The sequence below is a fragment of the Anomaloglossus baeobatrachus genome, chromosome 7 (genome assembly GCF_048569485.1).
Source record: "Anomaloglossus baeobatrachus isolate aAnoBae1 chromosome 7, aAnoBae1.hap1, whole genome shotgun sequence".
NCBI classification, from domain to species: Eukaryota; Metazoa; Chordata; class Amphibia; order Anura; family Aromobatidae; genus Anomaloglossus; species Anomaloglossus baeobatrachus.
The window spans coordinates 303116059-303127708 of record NC_134359.1 but is presented as its reverse complement, the minus strand read 5'-3'; the positions used below and the strand labels follow the sequence as shown (position 1 = coordinate 303127708).

Here is an 11650-nt window from a genome sequence, read left to right as displayed (position 1 = left end):
ATGGGAAAGGTTCTGACTCAGTCGACTGTCAATCAGAAAAACAATAAAAAGACTGTTGCTGCATTTTGTCCTACGCGTTTCGCCCTCTTATCAAATCAGTAGGGCTCATCAGGGGTATGGCAGCATAGATCCTTGACATTTATGTAACCGCTACAACCATTAATATTAAGATGATACCAGGGAACTCATATTGTTAAAGAGTTCCTCCTCCAGGACCAGGACATCAATTGTATCTGAAGATCAATAGCATATATATCAGCACGTCAAAGGGCCTATCCAAAGGTCCAAACTTATACACATGTGTATCTAATATAGATGAACATATCTGAGGACTCATCCAATGGTCCAAGCTCATTCACTTGTGTATCTCATACAGATGATATAATTCAGCACGTCTGAAGACTTAACCACTAGTCCAGGCTCATTCATGCGTGTATAAATGAAGTCCATTCACAGGAGACAATATCCCTATGGTGAATCCTGCTAAGCAGACACCCGCACTGGGTACACATCGTCATCCAGGGTACACTGATTGATCAGAGGTGTTTGTCTCACCATTAACTGGCCGCACTGGATCAGTATTCACCATAGGGGTATTGTCTCCTGTGAATGGACTTCATTTATACACGCATGAATGAGCCTGGACTAGTGGTTAAGTCTTCAGACGTGCTGAATTATATCATCTGTATGAGATACACAAGTGAATGAGCTTGGACCATTGGATGAGTCCTCAGATATGTTCATCTATATTAGATATACATGTGTATGAGTTTGGACCTTTGGATAGGCCCTTTGACGTGCTAGATGATAAAGGTGTGTGTGTGATTTGCTCCTCCTGCGCCTGTGATGCTTCCACTTAAGTGGGGGTTTAGCTGTATCCTGGTAGAGCACTAGTTTTTGGCCTGGGCGATGTACACACTGCAGCCCACCTTGCTGTGAGTAATCCTTGGAGGAGATGCCTGCAGAACCTCGGGTGGGCTTCACCTTGACTAACTGCATTTTCTCTCCCTAAATGCTGCCTGGAATCGTTCCCCCGGTTTCCACAACTAGTCCACTTAAATTTAAGAAAACCTTTTAAATAAGTATTGATTGACTTTTAAGGCTGTGTTCACTCCTTTTGAAGAAATCGGTCCAATTATGCTGATCAGACTGGGATCTGGTATTCTCGGATGTGAAGACTTAATCTTCTCCTTTATAGTCTGTCCATGAAAATCGCACCACACTCGGGTGTCATCCACATGATGGGTGTGTGCCATACACGGCCTCCTTGAATAACATTTTTCCGAGTGCGATCCATTGTTTTGATGGACACCACTTCTACCAAAAATACGGTCGTTTACCTGGAATCTAATTTGAGGGTTGCACTGTGATCAGATTAGGTTTCTACAGCTCAGAGTATTTCTCCAAGAGATAGAGATCTTTTATGGGAGGATTTAGGGAAACCCGGCATTACAGAGGCGTCACGAGAATCAGTTAAAATCTTTTATTAGGGTTTAATATTTACAGAAAATCCTTAAAATTGGAATCTTGGTAAATTCTACAGATTCCGCTTTCACTGTCGGGGAGGACGATGGAGATAACACATTTCAATAAATGGTGAAAAATGAATTTAGGGCAACTGTTGTGAAGGTACAACCACCAGTTTCTCCTGCCATAGCTGCAGATACTCATCCTACAACCGTTATGTAGAGGTTGTGCTTGCTCTGGGGTTACCCAGGTAACCTCATTGACTTCCTCTCATTTGAGCGAAGGACGCCCCGCTGCTGTAGAGTTGAAACTTCCTGCATGCCTTGACTAACACGGTGGACTACAGGTTGGAGACCGATTTGAAGGCTGTATAGAAGTTCCCTCCACCTCTCTGACAAGTTACCACGAGACGAGAGAATGAGTCCAATTCACAGGAGTATTCTCATCTGGCCGGCTCTTCTAGGTGGAAACATGAAGTCTGCGGTGGTCCAAACCTCCAGAGTAGACGTTCATCTCATGTTGAAGGATTCCTTCAGGCTCTGGAGCGCCTGCTCTTTGGTGATCAGACACCATTCCTCAGGGAGTTCGGCTGGCTTAGCGTTATAATAATCTGAAAACTTTTTATTATAGGTGTTAAAGACAAATTTCCAGTAATCTGAAGCCCCAATAGTGGTGTCGGGCTGTATGCTCCAGTCTGGGTAAAACTTGCGGTATTCCTTGAAGAGGCAGGGCTTCCATTCCGTCTCTGAGTTTAAGAAGGTTGCGTTACCGACCACATCGGTGGAGCATATTGAATGGGCCAAGGCTTTAGACTCCTTGCACCTGTACGTTCCTAACCCTTGTGGTCTGTGAACGGAGGCAAAATGCTCCTTGTGGTTGACCGCTCCGGCCTCACAGGGGACCTTACAGAATGGACATTGCTTCCCACAACCAAACACCTTCTTGAACAACTCATCCTGAGGTTTCACCGATGCCTTCGAGAGGATGTAATTGATTGTAAAATCTTTCATTTCGGTAATAATTTGCCTTTCCACCCCCATAAGGAACATTTCAATGTCTGCTGAGAACTGGATGGGATTGGCATTATTCTGAAATATGACGACCTTCATCTCATTCTGGTCTATGACCAGGTCCTTCTTCAGCATGGCACAAAAAGTCTTCAAACATTCTGACACACCAGAACTCTCCATGACTTTGGGGTCTCTGAGGACTTGTCTTATCTTCCTCATGATGGAGACCAAGATGTTTGACGTTAAGGTTTCCAGAGAGGTGGACTCTTTATACTTGTTAGTGATGTATGTTATTATCCAAGTCTTCACGAAAGTCTCATAATGATTGTTGTACTTTACATACTGAGTGAAATCTGAGCTTTCTAGGAGCTCCTTGAGCAGCGTATACTGGAAGAAGGTTCTGCTGCTGTACTGGATGGAATCACCACTCGTTAATATGTCATTCACGATTTCTCCACCCAAGTTTTTATACATGTAGTCTGTGATCGAAGGCTTCAGACAAGCCTCACAGAACCGCTGTGCTCTGAGCTGAGACTCATCCTTTTCTTGGTATACATTTCTAAACATGGCAAAGTATTGAGGTTTCAGGTTATCCAGACATAATCTTGTGTTGTTTTTTTGAAAGAAAGCATCATGTTTCTCTTGGAATAAGGGGGCAGCTTGACCCAAAAGGTGAAGCTTCAGGTCAAGCTCAAACAGTGCAGTGAGGTGGAGGGGTTTAATGTCGCCTTGGTTGAGTCTTTCAGTTATGGTGTTGAGAAGCTCCTGGCTGTAGGTCTGATGGTAATCCTTCATTGTGTTCACTTGCTCCGCTATTTGCCGACTGCACTGGTCTTTTAAAGAGACTACAAGATCATTTACCTTGTCCCAGTATTCCATAAGGGATCCTTCCGGCACACTTTGATAGTAACTGGGCTGAACATATTTCTTATCCAGACTCAACCCATTTTGCCCATGGTTTTCCACACTTTCCACCTCATTGAGCTTCTTGTTGATATATCCAGCTTTGTGTCTCATGTCCTTCCTCAGCTGTTCCACCATCTCTCGACTAACATCGTGTTTCTTTAAGCTGCTGATCTGTAATCCTGGTAAGGTTTTATTCCAAATGTTTTCAAACTCCGACTCAAGCTCTTCATTGCTCAGTTGACATTTGATATTCTTGTAGTTATTCAGGAGGCTGGTGGCTTTCTCTTCGATGATCTTCAAGTAGCTATTCTGAACAAACTGTATCTCATGCTTTCCTTTCTGTATGCGGATCTCTTCCTCACATTTCATCTCTAAATTATCTTCAATTTCGTTCCTGAGAGTCATCACACTTTTTAGGAAATCCTCTTTGTACCTTTCTACCAGGTGCGCATACTTGTTCCCACTTTCAAAGTACTTCTCCAGGGCTCCGAGCATGTCCCTTTCTTCTTGCTGTAGCGTTTGCTGCATGTCGTCCTTGATTCCGGTCCATATTTCATTATCCAATTCTGATCCTGATTGGTTTGATATCTCATTCTCTGTCTCGATCATCCACTTGTACATTGTTTTACGGAATTTCCACTCCAGCTCTGAATATTTCATTGTGAGTTGATTATACGCATCGGCCACCAGGCTGTTTCTAAAGCTGAAGATAAAATGTTCATATTTTACGGCATTCCACAAGCTTTTTAGCCATTTAATGAAATCTGTTATCCTCTGAGATCTTCTTGATCGTTGCTGTTTTTTCAATATTTCAAAAATATGTCTCTTAAGTTCAAAAATGTTCTCGCTGTACCCGATGTTGACAGAACCCATTGGTGGTACTCCATGCCAAAGTCCAGGAACATACCAGCTGTGCTCCTCAGGATCATAGTCCATGACATCGGAGAATTTTGCCACGTTATCCTTTTCTTCCATTCTTGAGGCTACCCTTGTCATTTCATCTAATTGTTCCAAAAGTTTCTTCCGATCTCTCATATTCTTGTCATGTGCGGACACATCACTCACGTTCTGATGGACAAATTGGCAGTTGGGTTTCTTGCCAACTTCTTTCATTCTTAGAAATGCATGGACCACTATCTGTAAAATATCTTTCATTTCCGCTGTATTTTCCATGGCTGTATTGACGATGGTGATGTCGCTTAACCCAGTGACTAATGTGGCCAACTCATTGTCATGTTCAAAACTGTCATCGAGAGAAGCCAATTCGGGGGCTTTCAACCCTTCAGTGTCAATCACCATAACGTAGTCACAACCTAGTTCTTCTACAAGATTATTCTTCACTTTAATCAGAGTCATGAAGGCTCCTCGTGTACATCGACCACTGGCCACGGGGAACTGTAGACCAAACATGGTGTTCAGTAGAGTGGATTTACCTGTACTTTGCACTCCGAGCACAGTTATCACTCCCATCTTACAATGACCTCCAGTCTTCTTATCCAGCTCAGTCAAGACATCAGTTATCCAGTGTAAGGGAATGTTGGAGACGTCTCCATCAATCAGCTCCAAAGGGAACCCATCCAATAGGAGATCTGCAGCAATTCCTGGGATTTGATTCAGTGCAGGCTCGTTCCCAATACAGTTCTTTTCTACAGCACCCTGAGCTTCGTAAATCTGTCCCACCTCCCTGATGAAATGTTCTATCCCTAATGAGCTATTTAGCAATATCTGATCCAAGTCTTTCAACTTTTCTACATTGGCACTGGAGTTGTAGCAGTGCTCCTTGTACTCTGCTTGTATGGAGCTCATGTGCTTTCGAGAGCTGCAGTCAAGATTAAGCTTCATCCACTTCAGAAAGTAGCGTTTCTCAAATTTCGTTAAGTCCTTGATTGCCCTGATGAACCGAACTATATCCTCCGTAAGACCAAGTTCTCTTTGTTGCTTGCGTATATCGGAACATTTCTTGGCCAGTTTTATTTTGTAATCCTCGATGTTGTTGCTGCCCAACCCTTTCATCCTACACATCTCTTTCTCCATTTTGGCCAGCTGTTGCCACAGATCGCCTTGTAGTCTCATGGTTTCATTTTTATACCGGACAACATCCTTAATGTTCTTCGTAATGTCCAAAGCGAGTTTCCTAGTGTTCTGATGTTCCTCCGAGCTTTCGTCTACACCTATCCCTAGATCTTCTGCAATATGTGACATCTCCTCCAGAGTTATGTAGTACGAGGAAGACTTAATAAAATCAGCAATAATTGACTGTAATTTTTTCACTAGTTCCGCGTCATTTACTGAGACATTCTTCACCAAAACGTGTTTCCGGTTGATTTTTAGTACAGGGTATAACATCTTTATGAATGTTTGTGTCTCTCCACTTATACATCGAGATTGCGGAGCGATGATGATAAAGTAGTTTGCGTTTGTTTCCTCCATGTTTACTAGCAGGCGGTACTGTGCCTCATCGATATTCTCAATGAAGATGAAGACTGCTGTAGACACCTTAGTTAGAAAGCTAAACTGTTCCCAGTTGGACTCCAGGTCACCACGGAGGTTGGTCACTGCAACTGGATCTGGGAATATGTCCAAGTTTTCTTGACCACCAGGAAAGAACCAAGCAATCTCCAAAAATCCATCTGATATTTCTCGTAAAATATTGGCACCATCCATATTCTGGTGGACGAAGAAATCGTGATGTCTATGAGCCGAACTTAGAACGCCATTTAAAATTCTCGATTTGGACAAATTGCATTTTCCCAACCTGACAAAAGAGAAGACGGGCAAAGGGATGTTCACCAAGTTGTCTTCTCGGCATCCTTTACTATCAACCATGGATTGAGGTCTCCATCGCTTCACAATGTCTCTCATCGACCATAACATGAATGTGTTACCTGAACCATCCCCAGTGGGAAGAAGAAGAGGGAGCGCAAATTGGCACATGGACATTTTGGTGACAATCTCTTGCTGCAGGAAGCTGTCGGAGCTGTGTAGGAGGATGCACAGAACATCCAGCGGGTGGACGGTGCTTGAATTGCTCATATCATCCATGAAATCCATATCATCGTCCGGCTGTGAGCTTAGTTTTGTATCCAGGGATTGGTCCAGTCTTGTATTTCTCGAGCTGCTGTTTAAAGCCATTAGGTTTTGTAGAAAAGACCAAGGGACATCTTCAATTCTCTGAGGAATGATCCTTTTTAGATCTTCCTGTCCAACCTTCAAGATGTCCATGAGACTGAGCTTTGTCACTCGGAACTTTTCCATATTAAATTCCTTCACTTTTTTCTTCATTGCTTCTGATTTTGCTGCGGATAGAAATAAAGTATTAGTAATATGTCATCTCTAATGTAAAGATAGAAAGAGAACATGTCACCGGCGAAAGCGATCACAGCTGTAGGCGTGTGAAGGCAGGAGGCCAGTAATGCTCCGGATTATTTCCTATATACGCCGGCTTATGCATTAATGTCCTTTCTGACCCCTTTTGTTCTTGAATTCCCTCGGTCACATCAAAGTTAACCATCTTTAGTTTACCTGAGCTGCATTCACAATTTAGCAAGTTCCACTGCTGAAATCTCCCAGAATTCTTTACCACATTAGACTATGCCTCGAGGTTTTAAAATGTCAAATTTGTACCAGACCAGTGGAGTAATGATTGTGGTTGCAGGGACTGGTTACAGGGGGCCCGACGACCCCATCGCCATATATACCAGGATGGGGACATAATGAAGCTATATATACCAGGATGGGGATATGATAGGGCCATATATACCAGGATGGGGATATGATAGGGCCATATATACCAGGATGGGGCAATGATGGGGATATGTATACTAAAATGTGGACATGATAAGGCCATATGTACCAGGATGGGGACATACACCAGGATGGGACCATGATGGGGAAATATATACAAGGATGGGCCATGATGGGGGACATATATACCAGGATGGAGTCATGATGGGATATATATACCAGCATATAGTCATGATGGGATCATACACCAGGAAGGGGGACATATTTACCAGGAAGTGGCCCAGGATGGGGGGGACATTAGTACAGGATGGGGGGGGCAATATCCTGTCTATACAGGATTTTGAATGCTACAATGTCCTGAATAGGGGTAAGGGGGTGGATCAAACTTTGCATCGGGGCCCATCGGACTATAGTTACGCCACTGTACCAGATTATGTACCGCAAGCTATTCCTCTAAATGTTAGAGGAATCTGCTATCACGCGGTCGCCGGCTTCACTTAGGAGCTGGCAGAATTGTGAATGCTGCTCTTGTGGCCTGTGACCATAGTGAATGGACGTAGTTGCACAGCCTGTTACTTACAGTCCTGTGTGAATCCGGGCAGGTACGGCATCAGGATAATGTCGGATATCATCTCCTCCAGGCTCACGGTCACCTGCTGATGGTTGGATGGATCCCACGCTCTTATGACGGCGTCCAATGGATTCTTGTCATTCCCAGATGTATTTGCCTCCTCTGGTCTGTGTGGCCCGCCGTCCTCCCCATCTGCATCCATGGTGCTTGTGAGCGGGCGTCACGCTGGAAGGCATGCACAGTTACATGTATCATTACTATACAGCTCTTAGTATTGTCTATAAACAATAGTTATTGCAGCAGATTTATATTTTTAGTGACTTTTGCAATGTTTTTGATGTGTATCTGCACCTGAAGACGATTAAATTGCTCCATGTGATTGACGGACTTGCTCAGCTCACGGTCGGCCTATTGTGCGGGTGAGTGGACGAGTGAGTGGGAATTGGAGTCACAACCGAGTCGCGCGTACATTGAGTGGGCGGCGTTCCTGACAATCACACATATAGAGGGCATGATATAACATCTATGGAGGAGGTAATTTTACATTTAGGTCAATGTTTTTCATCTTTTAGTTTCAAACACCATAAAATCTCATTTGCTTTCACAGCTGCTGCCTGACATTGAGAATTGTTCCATAGTCCTTATTGTAGATAGCAAAAAACAGTAGCAGCAGCGGCCATTCTACATTATCTTGTATCTGTATCCGGATAATGTGAGCTCAGTGTTTGGCCCGGCTCCCTGACATCCGCAGGTGTTCAGTGTTTGGCCCGGCTCCCTGACATCCGCAGGTGCTCAGTGTTTGGCAGGCAGCCCTGGATATTAGAACCGATGCTACCGGATGACAGATAACGAGATTTATCATCAGTCTGATAACATTCCAGGAATAAATTACTCTGCGGAAAGTGGAGCAGAGCATGATTTCCATACGCTGTGCTCCGAACCGCCGGACACTCCGCACCGCCAGACATTCCGCACCGCCAGACACTTCACACCGCTGGACATTCTGCACCGCCGGACACTCCACACCGCCGGACACTCCGCACCGTCAGACACCACACCACTGGACACTACTCACCGATAGATACTCTGTACCACCAGACACCACACCGCTGGACACTACGCACCGCCAGACATTCCACACCGCCAGACACTTCACACCGCTGGACATTCTGCACCGCCGGACACTCCACACCGCTGGACATTCCATACCACCGGACATTCCGCACCGCCGGACACTCCGCACCGTCAGACACCACACCACTGGACACTACTCACCGATGGATACTCTGTACCACCAGACACCACACTGCTGGACACTACGCACCGCCGAACACTCTGCACCACCAGACACCACATCGCTGGACACTCCGCACAGCCGGACACTCCACAATGCCAGACACCATGCCACTGGACACTCCGCACCACCGGACACCACACCACTGGACATTCCACACTGACGGACACACCGGACCCTCCACACTGTCAGACACGCTGGACACTCCGAACCACTGGACACACCGCAATGCCGAACACTCCACACCACTGGACACTCCGCACTGATGAACACTCAGCAACGACAGACACTCTGCACCACCGGACACACTGGACACTCCAAACTGCTGGACATGCTGCAATGCCAGACACTTCACACCGCCAGACACTCTGCAGCACTGGACACACCGCAATGCCAGACACGCCTCCCCGCTGGACACTTCGCACTGGACACTCCATAATGCCGAACCCTCTGCACTGCTGGACACTCGACACTCCGCACTGCCAGACATGCCACTATGCTGGACACTCCGCACCGCTGGACACTTGACACTCCGCACTGCCAGACATGCCACTATGCTGGACACTCCGCACCAGCGGACACTCGACACTCCGCACTGCCAGACATGCCACTATGCTGGACACTCCGCACCAGCGGACACTCGACACTCCGCACTGCCAGACATGCCACTATGCTGGACACTCCGCACCAGCGGACACTCGACACTCCGCACTGCCAGACATGCCACTATGCTGGACACTCCGCACCGCCGGACACTCTGCACTGCCGGACACACCACAACTCTGCACTGCCAGTCACTGGATCTGGAATCATTATTATTACATTCGGGGGTTTTAAGTTACTCATTATTTTTACTGGATATAAACTAATCACACGATTGATTGTCCGGCTGCTGCTGATCGGGCATGAACATTTCATGTGAACATATCGCTGCTGCCTTATGTACCAAAGTCATCAGAAGCAGCTGTAGTATTATATATCAGAAAGCATAGGGGCAGGACCACCATCTGTCCTCCAGCACCTAAGAGGCCCACCTCTTCTATGGATCACACGTTCAGAACACATTCAGTCATTTTCTGAGGTTTTTATAACCACCCAGCCAAATCGCACCTCTAGCTTTGCACTGATGAGGGTCAAACACCCCGAAACACGAGTCTGCGAAAGAAGTGTCTGATTCGGCTTCTTATCCGAAGGCTCGATACTGACTGTTAGGATTGCTACGTCCAATAGGTGGCGCTAGAGTTCCTTTCTGAAGAGGATATTTGCATATAACCTGATACAAAGTAATCTGGTGCATTCTTCACAGTGACCACTAGAGGTCAGTAAACGCAGGCGCTATGTCCATCACATGGATAATAAAAGTTCTAAAGTTAGACTGTTCTAGAATTGATTTACATTTTTGTCATAGAAAACTGAGGAACTTATCATTTATTTTCTCACACTTTTTGCAAACTGTTAAGAAAATAGATGAAGATAAAATATCATAAAATCCACCAAATTTATAAACACGGAGCAACGGATTTTGGTGTAAAGTGAAGATCTAAGACAGAGGGTCTCGTAAAACAATATATATGTATATCATACCATATGAACCTCCCCTATGGAGTGACTCCATGGCTGCAGATCAGTATAACCGCTGCCGCCAATCTCTCCCCAGACGTTCCCCCTCCTATACATATAACATTATCATGTACCTCAGCTCATGTCCGACATCTCAGGAGGAATCCTAGTGTCCTGCCGGAAGAAGGATCCCAGGGATGGATCCTTATTGGGAGGGGGGGGGATCTTCCTTCAAGATGTGAGGATCAACTTGAGTGTCTGACTAGTGTAGAAGACACAAGGATCTGCCTCCTCCTCGGAGCCGTAGATCATCGTCATCATTATCATATTGCTGATCACTCTATGGAAATACACGCGGCCTGTGGTGATAGCGTGTCCTGTGCCTCAACATGTCAGGAGGGAGGTGACCAGGACTAATGTGCCGAGAGGAGAAAAAGATGTGATAATGACCGGAGACACAGCAAGAACCCAAGAATATGTATGTGCATCTGGGTGTGTAAATATATGAGAGTATGGAGAAGCTTAGGAAACAGCTGCTAGTCCTAAAAGACAAAACTTCATACTTTGAGCGCAAAAGTATATAGTACACTCTGCCAGTAGTGGCTGTATTGAACTTCATGTTGTGAGCTCCCCCTAGTGGTGGCTGTATAAATCTGTATGTAGTGAGCTCCCTCTAGTGGTGACTGTATAAATCTGTATGTAGTGAGCTCCCTCTAGTGGTGGTTATATAAATCTGTATGTAGTGAGCTCCCTCTAGTGGTGGCTGTATAAATCTGTATGTAGTGAGCTCCCTCTAGTGGTGGCTGTATAAATCTGTATGTAGTGAGCTCCCCCTAGTGGTGGCTGTATAAATCTGTATGTAGTGAGCTTCCTCTAGTGGTGGCTGTATAAATCTGTATGTAGAGAGCTCCCTCTAGTGGTGGCTGTATAAATCTGTATGTAGTGAGCTCCCTCTAGTGGTGACTGTATATATCTGTATGTAGTGAGCTCCCTCTAGTGGTGGCTGTATAAATCTGTATGTATTGAGCTCCCTTTAGTGGTGGCTGTATAAATCTGTATGTATTGAGCTCCCTCTAGTGGTGGCTGTATAAATCTGTA

General features: G+C 45.4%; 1 protein-coding gene across 1 annotated transcript; it reads right to left on the bottom strand.

Moving 5' to 3' along the window:
- Positions 1–1437: 1437 nt before the first annotated feature.
- Positions 1438–10817, bottom strand: LOC142245704 (up-regulator of cell proliferation-like). The gene is made up of 3 exons (XM_075318642.1): positions 10687–10817; positions 7708–7923; positions 1438–6679 (listed from the first exon to the last, which is right to left on the bottom strand). Exons 2-3 carry the CDS (start codon positions 7898–7900, stop codon positions 1977–1979), a joined length of 4896 nt encoding a protein of 1631 aa, XP_075174757.1. The 5' UTR covers positions 7901–7923; positions 10687–10817; the 3' UTR covers positions 1438–1976.
- Positions 10818–11650: the final 833 nt, after the last annotated feature.

Bases quoted from the DNA above. Each gene is read 5' to 3' on its own strand.
- LOC142245704 (XM_075318642.1), bottom strand. From the start codon at position 7,900: ATGGATGCAGATGGGGAGGACGGCGGGCCACACAGACCAGAGGAGGCA. The intron at 6,680-7,707 runs GTAAGTAACAGG...TTCTATCCGCAG, and splicing joins GCCCGGATTCACACAGGACT to CAAAATCAGAAGCAATGAAG.